Source organism: Natrix helvetica (assembly GCF_964273705.1).
Source record: "Natrix helvetica genome assembly, chromosome: 1".
NCBI lineage: Eukaryota > Metazoa > Chordata > Lepidosauria > Squamata > Natricidae > Natrix > Natrix helvetica.
Window position 1 is genome coordinate 300,087,624 of NC_138548.1, and position 23,573 is coordinate 300,111,196.

At 41.6% G+C, this 23,573-nt stretch overlaps 1 protein-coding gene across 3 annotated transcripts in view; it reads right to left on the bottom strand.

Annotated features, from left to right (window-relative positions):
* Window positions 1-3,468: 3,468 nt before the first annotated feature.
* The window catches only part of GLYCTK (glycerate kinase), a 29,401-nt gene continuing 9,296 nt past the window's right edge, over window positions 3,469-23,573 (bottom strand). For 2 of the 3 annotated variants that reach the window (XM_081949386.1, XM_081949387.1), the window contains exons 2-5: window positions 17,038-17,451; window positions 16,494-16,645; window positions 7,387-7,562; window positions 3,469-4,774 (exon numbers count right to left, since the gene is read on the bottom strand). In XM_081949386.1, coding sequence (XP_081805512.1) covers window positions 3,869-4,774; window positions 7,387-7,562; window positions 16,494-16,645; window positions 17,038-17,414 — 1,611 coding nt within the window. In that variant the 5' untranslated portion in view covers window positions 17,415-17,451 and the 3' untranslated portion in view covers window positions 3,469-3,868. Of the gene's footprint in view, window positions 4,775-7,386; window positions 7,563-16,493; window positions 16,646-17,037; window positions 17,452-17,564; window positions 17,584-23,573 lie in introns of those variants that run through there. The other variant, XM_081949388.1, reaches the window with a different exon arrangement.

Here is a 23,573-nt window from a genome sequence, read left to right on the forward strand (position 1 = left end):
GCCCTGAAAATAGCAGTTCAGGTAAGACCAACTGCCATTTCTAGTTTCACCTCATTAAAGGAAAGGAGAGTGGGAAATAAAGATATTCAGAGAGGAGAAAAGCCAAGAGAACGCAGCTGTGAAGTGTGCTTCAAGCAACAACGTCCTTTCATCTGTTTTCATCAGCTTTTCCTTTTTGAAAAAGGTATTTAGTTTAATAATCAGTGAAATGTTCATTTTAAACACACACATACCCACAACTTTAAGAGCAATGGGATTACCCTGAAGAAGTAGCTGCTGCCAAGGCTTTGCGAATGAGCCTGAAATCACGCATGAACAGCATCTCCAAGGATTAACAAAGAACTCTGCTGATGTAAAGAAACTGTTTAGGTGTGGGGGTTTGTTTTTTTAAAAAAAAAAGCTCTCCTGAAGCTGTTGCTGTGAGGGATACAGAAAACACGAGGACACAAAATTGGTTCAAACCAGTGCAGGAAAGCAGAAATAAGTAGGCTTTCACCCTTGAGTAGTTTTAGCAATACAAGCCTTAATTCCTGGTCCTCTAACACAAAGATTTTCACTGAAACTTTGGCAAAAAAAGCATCTCATTTGCCATTAACCCTTCAGATGCCATTAAGTGCTTGAAGTGCACTATATTCATTGGACGCAAAATGCAGTACAGTAATATAAAAAACAAGGGAAGCTGCTTTGTAGTGCTGCAAATGTAGCAAGTACCTGTTAGGAATACTCTGTGTTGTATTAGGTAACCTGATGAGAGACCAAGTAACAAATACTCAGCATCCCACATACCCTAAGCCTCCGCATCCAATTGAAAAGAGTTTGCTTATCTACCCTAACCTTCTAATGATATAGTTTTAGCATTATCTTGTAAATAACAAGTTAGAAGTTGATGCTTTAATCTTACATCTCTTGGTCAAAATGCAAACATGCAATATTTAGAGAAGATATAACAATTAACCCTCAGACTATTTCTAGACTGTCTTTAAAGACCAAAATGTCCAAAGGAATATGTTTCATTTTTAATTGGTTTTCTACATCTTGTTGGATTTTAAATTACATAATTTAATTGTGGAGGGTGATTTACTCTTAAGAACGAGACGGATCAGCTTTCAAATGTTGCCAGCTAGATGGAAGATATTTGCTCATGAACAGCTCTCAAATATTTGGGAAATGATTTTAGCCACCAACTCGTGAGCAAAGCCTGATTACGTGGATCTATTTCCCAAATGGCTGCTTTCTAAGCTAAGCAGCCTCTAGTCTCAGATGCATGGTTTCCATTATAGCTAAATGATCAGCTAAAGGGCATTTGAGTCATGCAATAATCACTGCAATCTCTAATTTATTTACTACAGCTTTTTTTTAAAAATGGTCCTAATAGGTGTTTCAGCAGGAGATAGCAGGCAAACATTTGCAGAATTGTTTTTATTTTAACTTCTCTGCCTTTGCCCCCAGCCTTTGGAGCATTCTGCTCCCCAAAGGTGAGGAAGGCCTCCACAATTTTGGCCTTCTGGAAATGTCTGAATGATGCCCAGAGACACATATGCAGCCATGGGGCTGGTGACTGCCTTGAAGGCCCGCCACACTTTTAAATTTAATTTTGGATTTTAATGAGCCTGTTCTTGTTTAAACTGCCGCCTATTATAATATTTATATATAGCTTTTAGGGTTTTATGTCTCATTTGCACATTGTCCAGAGTCATTCTGTGAGGGAGATTTTTTAAATGTGATATATAAATACAGTAAATGCTGAAGGAGAAAAGCTTAGGTTTTTTTCCTAAGCATTTCACATTGTGCACTCAATTTCAGTGAAAGAAAAAGATCTGCTGGCAGCAGATTTCCAAACACTTAATATACCAGGAAAAAGGACTGCATCCAGCTACATGGAATAAATCTTCGGCTTGTCTAAATGTTATTGATGGAAATCTGATGGAGACCTGGGGAGACTTAGGGTCCAGCAAATCTTTGAATATTTTCCAAGTTTAGGGATTTTGATTACGGAAGACACCAATGTAGAGTCAGTGGGAGAATTGAACCAAATATAAATGTCCCCCTTTTTATTTAAATGGGGGCAGATTTGAGTTCCCAAGGACCATAAGATTGCGCTCTGTGTGTATGTTAAAAAAGAGGGTACCAGACGGACACCATTTTAGTTTGTTGCAAAGTAAGGGTAGAATATTGTAGTAACAAAAACTAAGTTGTAGTTAATTTATGGAATATTCAATTTACTATTCTCATTAAAGTAGCACAAGCCTCATTGGTATTCTAATTCAGCCATTTTGCTGAACGGAATCAGCAAATATTCAAATGAATCACAATGGGTGACTTTCGTGAAAGTCAATTACGTTACACGTATGATCAAAAACTGATGTTTTGTTCAGCTTATCCAAGTGACCAGATGAACTTGGTGATGTTACTCCAATAATCGACTGCATTGTGCAATGCAGCAATTTGGCAACAGTTGCCTGTGTGGGTCTTTCTTGTCTTTGTTCTCTGGGATTAGAGGAGTTAATCAAAGCGACAGTGACTTCGGGCTTGATATAGTTAGAAAGGTCACAAACCTGAGGCTCCATTGTTTCCCAGTCAATGGTAAACTGATACATAAAATGCTCGCAGCTTCCATTCTGCACAATGCATTCCCCCATGAAATTATCAATCAGCAAGAAAAAGCCATTATGAAAGTTGTGAGCAAGGTCAAGGTTACATTAGTTTCAGCACATCTAGCCCATTTTTCAAACTCTTCTTCCAATAACAGGTAGTAATACTGAAATGGAGCAGGTGTTAAAACATGCATATCCTGCCTGGATTTGATGGAAATTTGATTCTCAGTTCCAACCTCATTTGATGTGGACTCTCCAGCTGAACAAAGGAAACTTGGAGCTCTCAGTTTCCACCAGGATGAGTTAACATACAATGACAAGCTGATTTTTCATGTTGGGAAACCATAAGTACAGAGCTAATGCGAACCTGAGATCACGGATCTGAAGCTTTTTCTGTTATTACTTTTCAGTTATGGTGGGGAAATTGTTTCATATATGAATTTAGGCTGCATGTCCCACGGCAGGGGATAATAAACAATTCTTGAAGAAAAGGCTTTATTTTGCAGTGATACACAAAAGGTTCAGTGACACTGTATTAGCTTCAGAAACTGCTTCAGCAAATCCACGGGGGAAAGCGTTAGTACAGTATTGCTTCCATATGAAGCCATTCCTCCCAATGTCATGTGGCTCTGTCTACACATCTACAAGTCTGAATGGCAGGAAATTGTCCCACGTGCATGCATGAAGAATCCCAAGTGAGCAAGCATCTTAGTGACCAAGTACCTTGGTCACTATCTCGGTTCCTGCTTGCGTGGGTGAACAAGGCTACACAAGCAAACCCTCCCCACTATCTACATACATGCACCGTGTACTTCTAGATGGCTGGAAAAAAATATCGCATGCATGAAAGCTGGGGGGAGGAAAGCAAGCTCCATACGAGACAAACTCCTGTTTAATATCTGAGAAGGCTAGAGTTATAAAATACTGTGAGCCAACCTTAGACGAAAAAAGATTTACAAAACTAAGGTGCCCTCTGGATGCCATCCTCATGACTAAATAGAGTTTTGTTAGCTCCTCTTTTTCGGCCTGCCCCATTCAGAATGACCAGAAGAATTCTTCATACTACTGAATAAAGTTGCTATAAAAATCTAATTGTGATTTAAAAGTTTCAAGCAGCTGTTTCCATGATCTAATTAGAACAACAAAGTGTCCCTCACTTGTTTATCAATATCCGTCCATTAGGTCCTTGTTATTAACAGCCTGTACAGAGACATTCCACTTGGGTTGACCACAGATTCCTTCATAATCAAAACAACTCAGTGTCTGTGACATCACTAAGTTCTTCGGGTTCTGATTAAAACAGTATGAATGTCCATGACATTTGTGCCTGTCAGGCCTGTCATCAAAAGGTGGTGTCCATTTTGGAACTTGGTGAAAAATGTGTATGAATCATTATTGCTCAATGTGCTTCCCACGTCAAAGCCTTTCTGCTCGGCCTCCTCCACCAGATCCTGGCTGCAGAAGGCCCCAGCAGCCTCTGTTGGCCCATCTTGTCCATCAGTTCCACCACTCAAAAACATGACTTCGTATTTATTAAGACAGCTTCCCTCCATAGTGGATTTAGCTCTGTGCAGTTCCAAGGCCACTCGCAGAGCCAGTTCCTGGTTCCTTCCACCCTTCCCACTTCCCTGAACCTGCACGGTGGTTTCTCCACCTGCCAGAAGACATATGGGGTTTTCTGCATGAGTTTCTTTCATTGTTGTTAGATGGTCTATCAAGCTCGAGACTGGAATCTCCAGCTGTTCTGCAACGACCGTAAGCATCTCTTTCACAGAGTCTCTTAAAGGTCTATTTCCAGCATCTTTTAGAATGCTCAAGCACACAAACTGAATCAATAGGCTATAGAAATGGGCAACAGTGCTGACCTCCCCACCCACAGCATCACTCAAAAGAATAGTCCGGTAACCCAACTGTTCTGCCTGGCATTTGGCTCCCTCCAAAGCTAGCCTGTTGGATCCAATCACAACATTGTAGACGTGGGAATAGTCCTGCTGGGTGCTGTGCTTTGTGACAGAGCTAGAGAGGACTGTCAACACAGACTTTGGCAAAGCATTCAATACATTGTATTTGGCCAGTATCTGAAAGCAGTCCTGCATGCTGTGAGAACTGGCAACGGTCGGGCCACTTGCTATAATGTCCAATGGGTCTCCAATGACATCAGAGAGGATGAGGCTCAAAACCTGAAATAAATAAGCAATAGTGAAACATTTTTCATGTTGTATTGGAATTTGGTCTTATTTTAAACTATGCCTACCCTGAATTTTTTGAAAAAAATATATATGTGAATTTTAATATGCTGATAATACTTAAAATAAATTGCTTTCGGGTATGACTTATACAACAAATGACATTCTACCATTCCTTATAAAACAACATTTCTATACTTTGGATTGTTACAGAATGGATTTTTATCAGATACTTTTCAGAAACCAGATCTCATCTTTCCATCTATCCTTTGAAATATTATCCCAATAATTCCATTGTTTAACAATGACTGTGTGTGTAGGCAAATAAAGAACTGAACTCTGGCTGAATTGCTCTTCATTATTCTTGGGTTTAACCTGACAAAAACTAACTTGAAGGCAACCCCCCCCCCCAAAAAAAAGCTCACCCTACCACAAATCCTGTCTGGAAACAATAGATTGCAATTGGAGGCATTTTAGAAGCTCAGTTATAAACCTACGCCAATTTTATCATAAGATTGATAGACTAAAATAAAATAATTACATTAATGCTGTAAGAGGCTTTAGTTGATTAACTACTTGGAATCGTACACGAAATAACATATATATATATATTTGAATCTGCACTGAAAGGGATTTGGAGAAATCCTACATAAGTGAAATGGAAAGGAAAGAGAGCCTCCTTCACATTTCCTGCCTGCTGAAAAACTGATGTAGCTAATCGATGTCTTTATATACTGTATGATTCCTGCTCTAAAAAAGAACAGCCTCAATGTATTACTAAATAGACAGAACTGTGTTTGACATATAAAGTATGAATCATTCTTCAATTTCTTCCCTACTGCTCTGACAAAATTATTTATTGTCTTTCGCTTTTATGAAAAATAGGGTCACATTTCATAGCTTATACAGGCAGTACTAGACTTATGACCACAATCGGGACCAGAATTTCTGTCATACATTGTTGCGCTTGTTGAATTTAATTTTATGATTATTTTTTACAAGAGTTGTTAAGTGAATCACTCTAGTCATTAAGCGAATCCACAATCTTCCCAATCGGCAGATTTTTGCTGGAAACTGGCAAAATAAGTTACAAATCATGAGCATGTGGACATGTGACCATGGTGGTGATGTAACAGTTGTAAGTGGGCATAAATGTGAGGACCAGGCCTTTTTTTTTCCCCAGCACCATTGTAACTTCAAACATGTTAAACAATTAGTTGTAAGTCAAAGGCTGCCTGTACATTTGACAATTAAGTTCTTAATTGTTAAATGAACATGCAATATCTGCAAAACAGAAAAGGTTTTTTACAAGTCAAATCCCTCAACCCAAATTATTTACAAATTGTGTAAAAGAAAAAATAAGCAACAAGGCACTGTTTTTACTTACGCTGATTCATAGTCTTCATTACAGCTGAACAATCAGACTTTTCGATGGCATGCTTTGGCAGTTTTAGCACAGAACTTTAGGCCCACTGCTCAAATATTCTATTCACTCAAAGAGTAGAATTGATCACATTTAATTAAAAAAACAACAACCCTGAGCCCTTATGATCATGCAAAGGAAATAAAAGTATGCAAGGACTTCTGGAAGGGCTTTAGATGAAAAGGGTCTTCCAGATTTGTAGCAAATTAGCCTGTGTTGCAATGATTTTTACAAACAAACCACTGTTATTGCATATTTCACTCTGGGGGCATGAATTTGCATTTACTGCATTGTTCTGTATGCACATTCTCTAGCTCAGCCTAGCTCACACATGCCACAGGTGGCATGCAGAGCCCTCTTTGCGGGCGGGCACACTGTCGCCAGCTGCTCTTCTGGGTTTCGGTGCTCTGGCGCGCTCCAGTTTCGGCACTCAGTGCCAAAAAGGTTAACTATCACTGGTTAGAGCTAGAGCTAAAAGATTTCTTCAAGAATACTAAAAATATGTTTAGAACCAATCACAACCACTTCCCTACATTCCAAATGTTTTCTCCAAATGTTTAAGCATCAGAGCTAATGATATAACAATAATGAGGCAATAATAATAATAATAATAATAATAATAATAATAATAATAATAATAATAATAATAATAATAATAATAATAATAATAATAATAATATAATGTCCCTGATATTGATGAGGATTAAAATTATCCTGACCTTTGGCACCAAACTATCCATCTCTCAACCACAGTTTAGAGCAGTGATGGTGAACCTTTTCAGCACCGAGTGCCAAAAAGGGAGCATGAATGCTCCTCGGGGCCGCAACCCAGAAGAGGAGCTGCCCAGGGGGCATGCACACGCTGGAAAATGAACTTCTGGTTTCCGGTGCGGATGCGTGCACGGCGATCAGCTGGGGGGCACACATGCTCACACCAGAAGATAGAATACCAGCTCTTCTAGCTTCCGGCACTGCTGCACACACGGCCAGCTGATCATTGCGTGCACATATGCGCCAGAAACCCGGAAGAGGAATGGACAATGCTGCACGTGCCAGGCGATATGGCTCAATGTGCCACTTCGGGCACCTGTTGCCTTAGGTTTACCATCACAGGTCTAGCATCTACAACTGGCTTTAAAAAAAAAAAGAGTAATTGGGCCAAGACAGCTTTCAATGGCCTTACCTGTGCAGGATGAGCCACCCGGGCCAGCCCCCCACCTTTTGACAAAGAGAGAGCCTTTCGAACGGTATTCAGCTCTTGAATGGTGGCTCCTTTTGAAGCAAGTAACCTGGTGATGGTGGCCTTGTCTTCGAGGGTGGCAGGAGGGATAGGCGCAGGCAAAAGGGCAGATCCACCTCCTAAAAGGCAGAAAAGTATGCTTTTAGGCAACATGAGCCACAGTGGCGCAGTGGTTACAGTGCAGTACTGCAGGCTACTTCTGCTGATGACCGGCTGCCAGCAGTTTGGCAGATGGAATCTCACCAGACTCAAGGTTGACTCAGCCTTCCATCCTTCCGAGGTGGGTAAAATGAGGACCCAGATTGTTGGGGGAAATAGGCTGACTCTGTAAACTGCTTAGAGAGGGCTGTAAACTTGGGTTGTAAACCATGAAGCGGTATATAAGTCTAAGTGCTAAGGCTCCTTTCTTGCCAAAGTTAGCCTCTATCAGAAGACAACAGACACACACACACACACACACACCCAAAGAAGGGCCTATCAAGGCAGTATTTTCCTCTTTCCATCCTTTGCAAATTTTCTCCTCCTGCTTTTCAGTGATTATTTTACAGAATGACAACCGGGGTTACTTTCCTATCAAGTGATTAAAACAGAGATTCATATATAAACTCCTTCTAAAAGGGTAAGGTAGCTTTCCTCACATGTCTATTAATGCGAGCCAATTTGGTGCAGTGGTTAAGGCATCAGACTAAAAACCAGAGACCTTGAGTTCTAATCCTGCCTTAAGGCATTAAGACATCCAGGTGACCTTGGGCAGTCACTCCCAGCCCCAGGAAGAAGTAAAGGACAAACCTCTTCTGAAATACCTTGCCAAGAAAACTACAGGTGGGCTGTGTTAATATCCTACAAAATTCATCTTTGCAAGTACAAGATAGAAAATCTGGAAACGATGATGATGATGTGACAGCAATGGCAGCGCAGGAAGGTTAACTACATATCATTGTGTATGATGGATTGTGTTTATGAAGGGGGTTGGACTGCAGTGAAGGGGCACTATCTCAGAAAGAAGAAAGAATATTCCAAGGAGGGGAGCAAGACAAGAGGCACCACAACCCGAAGGTGGATCAAGAAGAAAGCTAGGATAGCCACTCCCTAGAATCTAGTTAGGGTGAGAGTAGTATAGGTTTAGTCTGGCAAGATTCTGTCTATATGATGTGAGCAACTAAATAACTGAATGTTGGCTGTATTGTTTTATCTCATTCTTAGGCTGGACGTGACCATGAGATATAATAGGGATCATTCACTTCCTAAACACTCCTCCCCACCCCAAATCTACAATATTGAGAAATGCCTCTGAACTCACATGATTGCAACCTATCTCTGCTAGCGATTAAAGCTCCCCGCCTGAAAAAAAGATGGTTATGGTTTAAGGAATCTACAGATTTAAGTTAACGTGTCTCTTCAAACAGTGGCATTTTTTTTCATATAAAGAAAGGTGAACGAATAGCTGAGAAGGATTGAGCTCACACAAAATCCAACACACTTCTTAAGAATTATTTTCAGAACACACAGCTCTCAAAATTAGACACCCAATAATCCAGTGAATTGAAAGTTTCATCCTGAAATCCATTCAGGTGTACTTATGTAAAGAATGCCATAGATGCACAGGGTGGAATCACATGTACAGATGATAATACATCTTACAGTGCTTGTTATTTCTGCATAAAAAGAACTCTAAATACAAGGCCAGTTTAAGAAAAATAGAGAAGGGAAATGAACTGCAACTGAACATTTCAGCTGGGTGTCAGGGATGGATGGATTAGAGGGAGACAATCCATTAAAAAGCAGTATCTTAAGCACCAGACAGACCACCTGAGCAATGGGTGCACAATCACAACTAACAGAAAGTCCATGGAAATAGACCAAGAAAGTAGCCTCAAGGTCAACTCTATGTCAATGTCAGTTCAAAAGCTGCCATGAAATACAAAATAGGCTGAAGTTTGAGGCACAATATCTTGCAAAATAATACCCCTGAAAAAACATTATATAGGGATTTTTAACCAACTGTTAGAAATGTACTCATGGCAACATTAACCAGAAAGGGAATTCTTCTCATATGAGAGCAGTGGCTTCCAAAAACCTAAGGACAGCAGGCAGTGGCATATGATAAGGATGTCTTTTCAAAGAATTGCCTGTATAAATATGAGTAGACTTTCCTTCAAACAGCAGTATCATACTGATCACTCTTCCTGGGATGGTAGATTCTCTTTGTATTTATCTCATTAAGTTCATCTATCTTCTATCTCATTGCCAGCAGATCTTTACTCAAATTGTAGGAAATGTCTCCACCCTAGATTCAAGAATAATTACTCTCATTCATATGTCAGAATCAGATCCCGCTATGTCTCCTTGTGTTTTGATGTGACAGATGAGGTTCTATTCATACAGCAGGTTATTAACAACTTCTTTAGTAGATTAAGACAAACTATACGTACCCTTGACCCTTGTCTTCTCTATCTGAGGAAACCAAGGAAGTTCCAGTCAGCTAGATGACCAATCCTTCATTGAACATCCAGCCTTGGGGGGGGGGGGCGCTAGTATGAAACATCTAATTAAAAAGGTCCTTTCTAGTTCCCTATCCTGTTAGATAATTTTCCAATTTGCTATTCTTGAACAAGGTGGTTAACCATAGAATGGCACCTAAGATTCAGGAGTTCCTGGATGAAACAAGTTGCTTAGACTCATTTTAGCTTGAGAACTGGGAATGAGGCTGGAAAAAACTTTGGTTGCCTTGGTAAATAATCCACCGTGAAATCAAGACAGGGGGATGGTGTCCCTGTCATTCTGCAGGACCTCTCAGTGGCATGTAGCTCCACTTCTCTTTTTTCTCTACTGCTAGGGATTGTGTGGGTTCTAAATTGGGTTCTAGTAATACCAATAGGTGAGGCAAATGGGTTAGATGTCTGAAGGCACTATATACCCCAGTCCTATAACAATTGCAAACAATTACCTATTTATTTTGGGGCACAATTCAAAGCACTGAGAGTAATTTTGAAAATCATTACAGGCTTAGGGTCCAAGATACCTCAGGTACTGCCTTCTTAATACCGTATCTTTTGGAGTATAAGATGCACCGGAGTATAAGACACATCAAGATTTTGAAGAGGCAATTTTTTTTAAAAAAAGTGTTTGCACTCTGCAGACCTCCCCAAAACAGCCTGTTTTTTTGCGAAAACGGGCTGGATTTTTTTTTCAAAGAAAGAGCATGAATAGCCTTTAGGAGGCTTGTAGAGTGCTTCTGGGGGGGGCAAAAATAAGCAAAAAACAGCCCATTTTTCATGAAAACTGGCCCGTTTTTTGGTCCAAAAAAAGGGCATGCATAGCCTTTAGGAGGCTTATAGAGTGCTCCTGGGGGCGGGGGGGGGGGGCAAAAGTTTCTGCCCTCCCCAGCCCCAGCACTTTGGAAGCCTCATAAAGGCTATACACCACCATTTTGGTGAAGGGGGCAGAGTTTCGGGAGGCACAAAATACTGTATTCAGTGTATAAGATGCACCCAGATCTTCAGCCTCTTTTTTGAGGGGAAAAGTTATATCTTATATTCCAAAAAATACGGTAGCTTTCAAAGCCTGGAATCATCTTCTTGGGAGTCTAGACGTCGCCCTATTGGATAATGTTTTGCAAATAGGCAAAGCCTTTCTATTTTAGGAAGGCATTCAATATCCAGTTCAGTTTTAGAAGACATGATTATTCCTATTAGATGTCTTTGTACGCTTTTCCAAATGGTGCCAAAATTTAAATCTTGCACTTATTTCAAGTGTTTTAAGGTGCCCCGTGTGATGCATATGCATTAAAGGTCAGAAGCACAGTGTGCATATACATATAAAAATAAAATCAGTAGCCATGCTGATTAATTTCTGCCTCCCTGATCTGGAATTCCTTCTTCCCGCAGCCTATGTTTTTACGTTTTAAAAATGTAAATGTAACACATCTAAAATGCAAGACCTAAAAAAGGATTGATTGTGGCCAGTGGTGGAGGATAAGTGAGGAGTAAGCGTGAATGTATTTTTAAAAGATCTGCCTGAAAGTTCCCACATAGCCGATATTGCCCCTGAATAAAGAACATGCTACCCAAGCTTGCAGAATTGTGCCAATTTAAGCGGAAAGGCATTGTGAGTGAAACACAAGCAAGCTGACCCCTGCTCCAGACTTCTTTTGTCTCAGCTTCATCCCTGATCCAACCATGTCCATACCATGAATCAGTTTTGCATGACGGTTATCTTACAACCGAGTAAATAGCAATGCTTCTGGAAATGACGCCAGGATCGTAGGCTTTTGTGTCCTACAGTGACACACACTGTAGCTTGATACGCCCAATAATCCATGCATGTTTTAACATTCTTTAATATGCAAAAAAGAGACAAAATGGGTGAAATTAAAAAAAAAACATATAGAGATAAAAAGGGGGAAAAAATAAATCACAGAACATATCAAACCAATATTTAAATTCATCTTTGCATCTTGACAACACTAATTAATATTGACCCATCTTTCCATTACATCAAGAGAGATCCCATTCATAAACAGAAAGAAAATACATATCGGTAATCTCCAAATTATAAACCTGGGACCATACCATCATTCCACCATTGAAGGATAATCTTCGTACAGAGATTACCGTATTTTTCAGAGTATAAAACGCACGTTCCCCCATAATTTAAGTGTGTCTTATAGACCAAATACAGGTGTTTTTGGCCTCCCAAACCCTCCATGCATCGTGTTTTCACTCTTCCCGGCCCCCAAAAGCGCTCAGCAGTGCTCAGCATGTCCCGTTTTCATCAAAAACAGACCCATTTTTGGGTTCCCAAGCCCTCCATGTGTCCCATTTTTGCCCACCCAGGCCCCCCAGAAGCACGATGAAGACTAGTTTTTGGCAAAAACAAGCCAGGTTTTTTTTTGCAAAAACAGGCCCATTTTTGGTGAAAACTGGCTGTGTCAACTCAAGGCTCAGAAGTTAATTAGGGCATTTTTCAGAAACCTGACATGGAGTGCTTCTGTGGATCTGGGAGGGTGAAAACAGGATGCACAGAGGGCTTGGGAGGCCCACAGTGGGCCTGTTTTTTGCTAAAACGGGCCATGCAAAGCACTGCAGAGTGCTTCTGGGAGCCCAGGAGGGCGAAAACACGACACAGGGAGACTAAAAGCTATTTTTTTCTTGTTTTCCTCCTGTAAATTTAGGTGTGTCTTATAGAAAGTGTGTCTTATAGTCCAAAAAATATGGTATTTCCAATTTGTGTGATGGTGGTAGTGGTCAATAATTAAAAGTACATTCACATCTTTAAATTGTATTAAAGTTTGTAGTACCACACTAATACGTTTATGAGTATAAAACCATTAACTGGGTAATGTGGATCAAGTCACATAAAAGAACACATAAGTGTTCCTTCATCCTTTTTATACATGCTACAGGTGACTGACATCCAAGCATTTTAAAATATTATTTGGTGTGTTTAGCATATGTTAAAAGTGCTTTTATTAAATTAATGTCATATTAAAATCAGAAGAAACATACTACTCTTAGAAACTTTTAACCATTCATTTTTAATGAAATGCTTCAATTCTTTATTCAATTCTTCTTCCAAATAACAGACCTCCACAGACTTGCTTTGATGAGCACGGGGCAACTGACGGTAGTTTGCATAGTTTGAGGTGAAGTCGCCAAAGCCCCCGTCGCCACCGGAATAACTGCTGCTGCCTCCTCCTCCAACAGCACTGCTGGATTGCCGGAGCCCTGGCAAAGGTGAAGTGGCGAGGAGGAACCTGATGGTGCCGCCATCGCGGAGCCAGTAGGAAGGGGGCGGAGGGGGCGGGAGCAGGAAAAATAAGGCTTCATGGCTCCTCAAACGCACAGTGGCGGAGGAGGAGGCGGCAGGGATAACGTGGGGCCTAGCTCAGGTGCTCCGAGCGGAGGGGGAGGCACTGCCACTGCTGCCACAGGCGGGCGTGCCGGCGGGAGCTTTAGCGGCTTCACCGCAGCTGCAGCGCCAGGCAGCAAATGCGGTGGTGCTGTTGGTGGAGGAGGCGGCAGCAGTTATTCTGGTGGCGGCGGGGGCTCGTCGGCATCTTCAGCAGCGGCCCTGGCCCCGGTGAAAAAACCGAAGATGGAGCAGATCCAAGCTGATGACGTCGCCACAGCTGCCAGGTCTGGACGGAGGTAGCCAGAGCGGCGCCGAGGCGAAAGAGCAACATGACTAGAGGAGGAATTCTGGGAGTTGTAGTCCACAAGTCTTAAAAGCTGTCAAGTTTGAACACCCCTGGAGTTTTTTTTTCTAATGGGTTAGGGGTGCAAAGGTCTTGTAACTTGACAGCTTTAAGACTTGCGCACTTCAAATGGCAGAGTTTCTGAGCCAACATTTTGGTTGCTAAGCAGGAGCATTGTTAAGTGATACTGATATTATATAATACTTTTAATTAAGCAGGTACTTTGAATAAACATAACTTTGAGTTTCAAATAATACTGATTTTGTTGTTGTCTTAGGTGACATCTGTGAAAAAAATCAGGTGCTCAGGCATGAAAATGTGCCGCTCAAATACTACACTTTTCTGCTCACACTGAAAAAAAATTAGAGGGAACATTGGTGGTATCTGTTACTTCTTAGATAAAAGCAGCTTGATCATGGGTAATCTTCAGAAGAGCTATATTATGAATAAGATCTTAATTTTTCTTTACTTATGTTTGGCTTAGCATTACACAACTGAAACTAACATTTTAAAATTGCTTCACTTACTCAAAATAATTATGTATATATATTTACCCTATCATACTGTGCAATTACTAGCTGGCTCAGTATCTTTGTTTCATATAATTCAATGAATATTCTGTTTCAAGCTAATAAAGGGAATTAAGTTCCTGTTTAAGAACTCCCCATAACATTTTCATGTAGGCTGCTCAAGAGTTTCTTAAATTTATTAAAGATGTTTTATGTATTTGTTTATTCATTCATTCATTCAATTTCTACAGCTGCCCATCTCAGTCAATGACTCTGGGCTGCTTACAATTCAAATATATTTACAAGTAAAGTTTTTTCTTCTTTTAAAGAGAGATTCTGCAAATATTTGGGTTTCCTAGACTGCCTTTAGGGCATACTGATGTAGTCATACGATTGTTTATGCCTCGAACAAAAAGAAAAACTATATTTTTCGGAGTATAAGATGCACTTTTCCCCCTTAAAAGAGGGTGGAAATTTGGGTGCATCTTACCCACGAATGTAGTCCCGCCCACCCATCGGCCCCCACCCTTTGGCCTCTGCCTCCCAGAAATTTGTCTCCTTGCAGCAAACAGCCTGTTTCAGCTTCAGCACAGCTTGATTAGCACAAACAGCTGATTGTCAGCTGGATTGGCCTCCCGACCATCAGCTGTGCCCCCATTTTCTGCCCATTCTGATCCCCGCCTCCCAGAACAGACGGAAAATGGGGAGCGCAGAGGCCAAAAACTGGGCGTGGAGGCTAAAAACGGGTTGCGCGGAGGCGGCAATAGGCTATGGCAATCCCTGCAGCCAGAAACAGCTGATCATCAGGAGGCCGATCCAACCGACAATCAGCTGCTTGTGCTAATCAGGCTATGCTGAAATTGAAACACACTGTTTGCTGCAAAGAAGCAAATTACTGGGAGGCAGATGCAGATTTCCCCCCCCCCCCCTTGTGCTAATCAGGCTTTAAACTGAAACTGAAACAGGCTGTTTGCTGTTTGCTACAAGGAGACAAATTGCTTGGAGACAGAGACAGATTTTTTTTTCTTGTTTTCCTCCCCAAAAGCTAGGTGTGTCTTATACTTTGGAGCATCTTATACTCCAAAAGATACGGTAGTTGACAGTTAAGAAAATAGTGGAAAGAGCAATCTGTGCAATAATAGCACCAACATAACTGATACCAAGAGCATCAAGATGAAATGAATGCTATGATGTATACCTCTAACACATGACTACTTAGAATGTCCTATTCAGTTCTTCCTAGCCCTTCAGACCAAACAAATTTGTCAACTCTTTGGCACACTTGACTCTTCCATGGACAACAGGGTCAACCTATTCTCTAAAGCACCTGGGGATGGGACAAGGAGTAATGGGTAAAAGATTATTAAAGAGAGATGCAACCTAGTATTAAGGAGAAATTTCCTTAAATGAGAACAATTAGTCAGTGAAACAGCTTGCCTTCAGAAGCTGTGCGTGTTCCAACAGTGGAAGTTTTCAAGAAGAGACCGGACAACCATTTGTCTAAAATGGTTTAGGGTCTCCTGCTCAAGCAGGGGGTTGGACTTGAAGACCTCCAAGGTCCCTTCCAACTCTGTTATTCTATATTCTATGTTCATGCTACTTCTCAGCTTACTGTATTTTTCAATATTACATGGTATATTCTGATTCTGGACTGCCACCTCCTGGACAAAAAAAAACCTAGCAGTGTTGAAATTTCTAAGCAAGAAAAACTAGAGGTTGCATTGGACTGGAAAGCTCAATAGAACAACAGAATCTGTTTTAGAGATTAGTTGCAAATTAAGAGCCAGAGCATACATACATCTTATTTTTCAGTAAAGCTGAATTAGATGGAGAAAGAGAAAAAAATATGCATCAGGCAGACACAGAACGCCTCTGTGTGAATCATGGAAACTATATACAACTGACTCATATGAAATTACCACATTTATTTTAGCAAGCTACAAAAAAAAACACCATTTATGCAAAACTATTAGTATTAGATTTCCTTCCATTGCAGAAGATCCCACTTTCCCTGTGGTGGAACAGCAGCAAAAGCTAAGGGCAGGTTATGGAGGCGGCTACCAGGGCCAGCAAGAATATGATTTCCAAAGCCCACTGACACAAGAAAGAACAAGAGTGCTTCAAGGGCCAGTCAGCATCACCCAGGGTAAAGTCATATTGAAAACCACCCCGAGTCACCTCCCCATGCCATCTGCTTTTCTTCTTTGTCACAGCAGACAACTCTATCTAGTTGCCAACCTCACTTGCAGAACATGCAAAAATATAACAAGGTTAGAAAATGGGAATTTCAAAAGCATCTGGAGGTGACAAAAGCCTCTCTGCCCTTTTGGGCTCTTAAGCCTCACCTGAAATCAGTACCAGGAGAAGGTCATCTGCTGTGAGACTCTTGGCTAATTCTAAGATGGCCCTGGCCGCCTCCAAAGCTTCTTTATCAGGAAGGTTGTTTCTCGCTCCTTCCAGGACTTGGATTCGGCTGTGCGGCTTCAGCAACATTTCCCTGCAGCATTTTTTTTTTTTTTGGCAAAAAAGAGTCATTTATTAGCTGAGCTTTGTACTGCTGAAACCCATGATATTCAAAACTTCTTAAACAGATAGCCAGCCAGGATAATTAATGTGATAATGAAAGGAAAACAACAGAATATTGATCACCTAAAATTCTAAGGAGCAACTCAAAACATGAGGCTTCTTTTTTTCCCCCCTCAGGGTAAGTAAAAATAGGAAGTATCTCCATAAACCTGTCCAAGTAGCTAGTACTTGAAGTAGGAAAGCAGATCACAACTGAGATTTAAGATACACCAAGCCAAGAAGGACTCAAGATAGGATTCGTGAAGCTGGCTTCCAAGACAGATTTTGTATGTCATCTCCATAAAATATGGCCGTCTTCCTTACCTCATTCCTGCATGTCGCAGAGTTTCTTGGATGCCTCGAGGAACACTGATTATTCCCTGAGTGAGGTAGCCTCCGAGGACGTCCTCAGCCACTGCTGCCATGCCCAGAACAGCCTTTCCAAAGCCAACCAGGTAGAGATTTCTCCTCAGTTCAAAAGGACGGCCATGTAGCAAAAGTCTGGGGCACCCACCTGGTTCCAGCACCAAGGCCCTTTTCAGCATCGGCCCCGGCAGGACTGTATCCACAGCACTGCGGAAGAAATGTAGCCCATGGTCCTTGAGAGTCATTTTGAGAGAGGATTTCTCACTGGTGAAACTAAAATTGGGCCTCCAACAGATTTTACCAGTGATTGGCAAGCTTTTGAAAAGAGAAACCATGCCCTGAATCCACCAGGAATAAGCGATGATTAATATCCTGAAAAAAGTGGATAAGTTAGTGATTAAGGATATCTGGCGAGTTGCTTTTCACTCCCAGAATATAAGTTTTATAGAAACTTTGCTTGCAATAAGCCTTCTCTTTTTCCTCACTTTCCTGTGTTTTTGTTCTCTTGGGAAGGTCCAAAGGCCTTTTTATACACCCAATTTGTTAGATCAAATGGGAAAGTTAATAATTTCCCAGCAAGTATTTCTTTAAAACAATCTATCTGGCATTTAGGGAATGGGGAAAAAAAACCCTGTGTGAGTTAAGCAACATAATTTGAAAAAGAAACATATACGACATATTTTCTTTTCCTCCCTCCCCAAAAACGTACAATACAAATAAATTACTGATTATAAAACAATAAAATTTCAAGCATGGGTATTTGTGAAGCTAAGGTAACAAAATTAGTGTCAGCGAAAAAGTTTGCTAACTTGGGAGAGGGGGAAGGAGAGGCAGGGAGAGGGAGAGGAAGGGAGGGAGGAAGGGGAAGGGAGGGAGGGAGGGAGAGAGGGAGAGAGAGAGAGAGAGAGATTGCTCTATTGCTTAACAGAGGATAAAAACCAGGAGACTGAGAGTTCTAGTCCTGTCTTTTACATGAAAGCCATCTGGGTGACTTTAGGCAGTCACTTTCCCTCAGCCTAACTCACCTCGCAGGGGTGTATTGTGTGCGAGTTATATATATATATATATATATATATATATATATATATATATATATATATATATATATATATATATATATATATATATATATATATATATATATATATATATATATATATATATATATATATATATATATATATATATATATATATATACACATACATACATACATACATACATACATACATACATACATACATATATATATATATATATATATATATATATATATATATATATAAGATGGAATATAAATAAATAAGAGAATGAATTTTTCTCTCTCCATTTGTGAATTACCTCACCCGTAAGGACTTTCTATGGAGTCATGCAATAGTGTCAATAAGAACATCAGATAGTGAGAAAGGTCTTAACCCAAAAGTGAGAGATATTGATGGTGATGAAACAATGAATGTACTAATTTCTCATTACATATTAAACATGAAAGAAAAATCTCCAACTCTTAAGAATCAACCTAATAATCAAGAAAGAAATTCAGCCTCATGACTCATTATCTGATCACTGACTCAGAAGACAAAACATTGGGAGATATTACTTTGCATTCAAGTCTTGTAGCATATGGAATCCAAATTTCTAGACTGTCCTTCAAATGAGTGTCAAGTTTAAGACATCCTGAATTCTGTGGTATTTGGAACCATCTCATTGGCTTCCCAGGGGCCCTAATAAGACTCCCAAGAGTCTTTGCAAAACGGATCTTCCAACCACACATATGTGTGTGTGCATGAACACTGAGACTCTGAAAAGTGCAGAGAAGAGCAACTAAGATGATTAGGGGGCCGGAAGCTAAAACATATGAAGAACAGTTGCAGGAACTGGGTATGTCTAGTCTAGTAAAAAAAGGGGGGCTAGGGGACATATGATACGAGGCTGTCGAAGTGATGTCCCGGTGTTTGGAAGCCGTCGGGGTCTGGATGGGGGACAACAGACTCAAACTCAACCCCTCCAAGACTGAGTGGCTGTGGCTACCGGCACCTCGGTTCAGCCAGCTGACTCCATCGCTGGCCATAGGGGAGGAGCAATTGCCCCCTGTGGAACGGGCGCGCAATTTGGGCGTCCTCCTAGATGCCCGGCTGTCAATGGATGACCATGTGGCAGCCGTGGCAAGGGGGGCGTTCCACCAGGTTCGCCTGGTGCGCCAATTGCGCCCCCTACTGGACCGGGATGCCCTACGCACAGTCACTCATGCGCTGGTGACGTCTCGCCTAGACTACTGTAACGCTCTCTACATGGGGCTTCCCTTGGGACGCGCCCGGAGACTGCAGCTAGTCCAGAACGCAGCCGCGCGGGTTGTCATGGGGAGTTCCAGATACTCCCACGTAACACCACTCCTGCGCGAGCTGCACTGGCTGCCTGTGGTTTTTCGGGTGCGTTTCAAGGTTCTGATTACCATCTTTAAAGCGCTCCATGGCATAAGACCTAGTTACTTGCGGGATCGCATCCTCCCACATACATCCCTGCGGCCAATCCGCTCTCACAGGGAGGGGCTTCTCCAGGTGCCGTCCACTAGGCAATGCCAGCGGGCGGCGCCAAGGAATAGGGCCTTCTCTGTGATGGGCCCAACCCTCTGGAATGACCTCCCCCCCGATATTAGAACCACCACAGACTTCCGCTCCTTCCGACAAAAATTGAAGACTCACCTGTTTCGATTAGCTGGCCTGGCATAATTATAACTGTTACAACTGTTACCTCCTGGAAATATATTCTCAACTGGTATTTTAAGGGTATTGTTTTAAATCTAATTGATTTTAGGGCTTTTAGAGCCATATTCATATTCTTCTGTACAGTTCTTTTAATTTTTAACCTCCTCCATATGTATATTTATATTTATATCTATATTTGTATTTATTATCTGTTATTTGCTGTGTGGACTGTACACCGCCCCGAGTCCTTTTTGGGAGAGGGGGCGGTCTAGAAGTGCGAAGAATAAATAAATGATAACAGTGTTCCAGTATTCGAGGGGCAGCCACAAAGATGGGGGTGGGGGGAACTATTTTCCAAAGCACCAGCAGACAAGACAAAAACCAATGGATGGAAACTAATCAAGGAGAAAAACAAGCTAGAACCAAGGAGAAATTTCCTAACAGTGAGAACAATGAACCAGTGGAATGACTTGCCTTCAGTAGTTGTGAATGCCCCATCACTGGAGGCATTCAAGAAACTGAACATCCATTTGTCTAAAACAGTTTAGACTTTCCTGTTTGAGCAGGGGGTTGGAGTAGATGACCTCCAAGGTCCCTTCCAACTCTGTTGTTCTATTAATTGGTTATTATATTATTATATTCTCACATCAAGCAATGTGCTGGGATTATTTTTTTTACTGTCAAAGGAGACACTTCAATTGAAATTTTATAGACTTCTGATTTTAGGATTAGATTTCTAGTTTTATGTAACAATTTTATTAAACATTATGTCCCTTCGGGGAGAGGGGGCAGTCTAGAAATCAAATCAAATAAATAAAATAATGTTAATCAGAATGTTAATAACTGATTTGAGAATTGGTCTGATGATGTAGATTCTTATGTTGAAATGACAGAAATAAAAGGCTGGCCTCAGCAGGCCTCCAGCAGGCCTCCAGCCTCATGAAGATCTTGTGAAAGCATCATGAAAACTTTGTAAAAGAAACTACAGAGCTTGATAATGAGCACGTCAGGATGTGTGTGAATTTCTTGTCTTATCTACTATGAGTTGTTTCCTGCTTATGTAACCAAATAAAACTAAGAAATCTATATAAACTTGCACTTGAGGTTCATTCAGTCTTAGGGGGGGACCCACCTTCCTCCAGGCCAGAATAAATATGTGACAGAAAGAGAATTTGGATTCTACTTCTTAGTTCGTGTCAAGCCACACCTGATTCCCTGCATAACAATTATAGTTAAAAAGATAAAATCTAACCTAAACTAAAGAAAAAAGAAAAAAACAAAGTACAGGGGGAAAAACAATAGAAAAAGCATAACAATATAGTAAAGAAAATAGAAGAAATATATAAAGCAGTGGCTTCTCCCTTCACCACAAGTATAAACAATTTTCATAACTTCTCTTAAAATATAACAAATGATCTACTTTCCCATATCTTATCTCTTATCTATAAACAAAACCTTGTCATCCAATTCTGGTCAGCAAGTTACCAGAGATAACAATCTATTTTAACTTTGACCAAAAAAACCAAGTTTATATTCCTTCCTTTTTCTTTTAACAATCTTTAATCCCTTCAAATACTGGGCAAAAACTTGATTTGTTCCCTTATTTCTCATTGTCCCTTCTTACAAAAATTTTCAAACTTTAAGAAATTTGTTTTGTAAAACTAATATAGGAAAGTTATACAGGTCACTCTTTTGATTTGTTATTTGTATATCCCTTTTAATTATTAAGACACCAGCTGGTTTATTTGTATATCCAGTGGAGCATCTTTCTCCATATCATTCTGTTGCAAAGGTTGGTAATAGCTAAAAAGTAATTAAGAAGCAATTTCTGAAAGTGATTAAGAAATGACTCTCAGCAACCTTATGTCCATATAGGCCGCATTACAGCAGTGAGCTTGAGTGAAATCCCTCAAACCCAGCCGTTCAACTCATGAACTGAGAACCAAAATCTCAATTCCTCAGTCTTCTCACAACGAGCAGCTACCCAGAGTACAAGTAAACAAATTTCATGATTTCTCCTTTTTCTAGAGAGACTTCACTGGCCAGAATTCACATCTCTGTTTAACACTATTCCTGGTCCTTTAGGGATGTTTAGTTTGCCATAAATCCTCATCAGAAATCCCATTTTAGGACTAGATTGTATACACTGTGGGTAAGCTGTATTTGAGTTTGTTTGGTTTGATTTAGCAAATTGTGTGAAGCAAGCCATTCCAGTCTGCAGAGCATGTGAACCTTGCCAAATGTTCAAGGATTTAAACAAAGATAATCTACCAATTTCATGAAGCAGATATACAGTATTTCTCTTTCTCTGAAAATTATTCTGCTTCAAAAGTGGACATTTTTAGATAACCTATTATTGAACAATTGATATGCAAAGATATGGTAAATTGCTCTTATGGGGAAAAAGCTGCTGATAAAACTTGAATAGTGACTTCTCAGAGGGATAACATTTGCATTAGAACTGGGAAAATCTGATGCTAACAATAATAATTTTTCTTTTAAATTTATTGGTATAAGTATGGTGAAATTTTGAGATACATTGTTCTGTGCAGTTTTCTTGCATTCTTGTCTCTTGACTTACAAAGTACAGATAATCCTCAACCTACAACCACAATTGAGCCCAACATTTCTGTTGTTAAATGAGCAGTGACGTGCGGTCACTAGAGGCAGGGGAGGCAGGGCCTCACCTCTCTTCATGGAATAATAGTATATAATATTATATACTATATATAATATTATATACATCCGTCCGGCCGCGCCCGGGAGACGCGGAGGGAGCAATGTTGTCGGCGCCTCCGGATGACGAACCAGTCGCTTGCTTTCGTCATCGGGAGGCCGACAACATTTCTGCCTCCACGTCTCCCGGGCGCCGAAGCAGTCCGGCGACCGAGCGAGCGAGGCAGCGAGATCTTCGGTCACTCGTCCACCGGACTGCTTCCGCATCTCCCGGGCGCGGATGGACGAAGGGAGCCAGAATGGCGCCGAAGCAGTCCGGCGAGTGAGGCAGCGAGATCTTCGGTCACTCGTCCACCGGACTGTCTTGGCGCCATTCTGGCTACCTTCGTCCATCCGCGCCCGGGAGATGCGGAAGCAGTCCGGTGGACGAGTGACCGAAGATCTCGCTGCCTCGCTCGCTCGCTCGCCGGACTGCTTCGGCGCCATTCTGGCTCCCTTCGTCCATCCGCGCCCGGGAGATGCGGAAGCAGTCCGGTGGACGAGTGACCGAAGATCTCGCTGCCTCGCTCGCTCGCTCGCCGGACTGCTTCGGCGCCATTCTGGCTCCCTTCGTCCATCCGCGCCCGGGAGATGCGGAAGCAGTCCGGTGGACGAGTGACCGAAGATCTCGCTGCCTCGCTCGCTCGCTCGCCGGACTGCTTCGGCGCCATTCTGGCTCCCTTCGTCCATCCGCGCCCGGGAGATGCGGAAGCAGTCCGGTGGACGAGTGACCGAAGATCTCGCTGCCTCGCTCGCTCGCCGGACTGCTTCGGCGCCATTCTGGCTCCCTTCGTCCATCCGCGCCCGGGAGATGCGGAAGCAGTCCGGTGGACGAGTGACCGAAGATCTCGCTGCCTCGCTCGCTCGCTCGCCGGACTGCTTCGGCGCCATTCTGGCTCCCTTCGTCCATCCGCGCCCGGGAGACATGGAGGCAGAAATGTTATCGGCCTCCCGATGACGAAAGCAAGCAACTGGTTCGTCATCTGGAGGCGCCGACAACATTTCTCCCTCCGCGTCTCCCGGGCGCGGATGGACGAAGGGAGCCAGAATGGCGCCGAAGCAGTCCGGCGAGCGAGC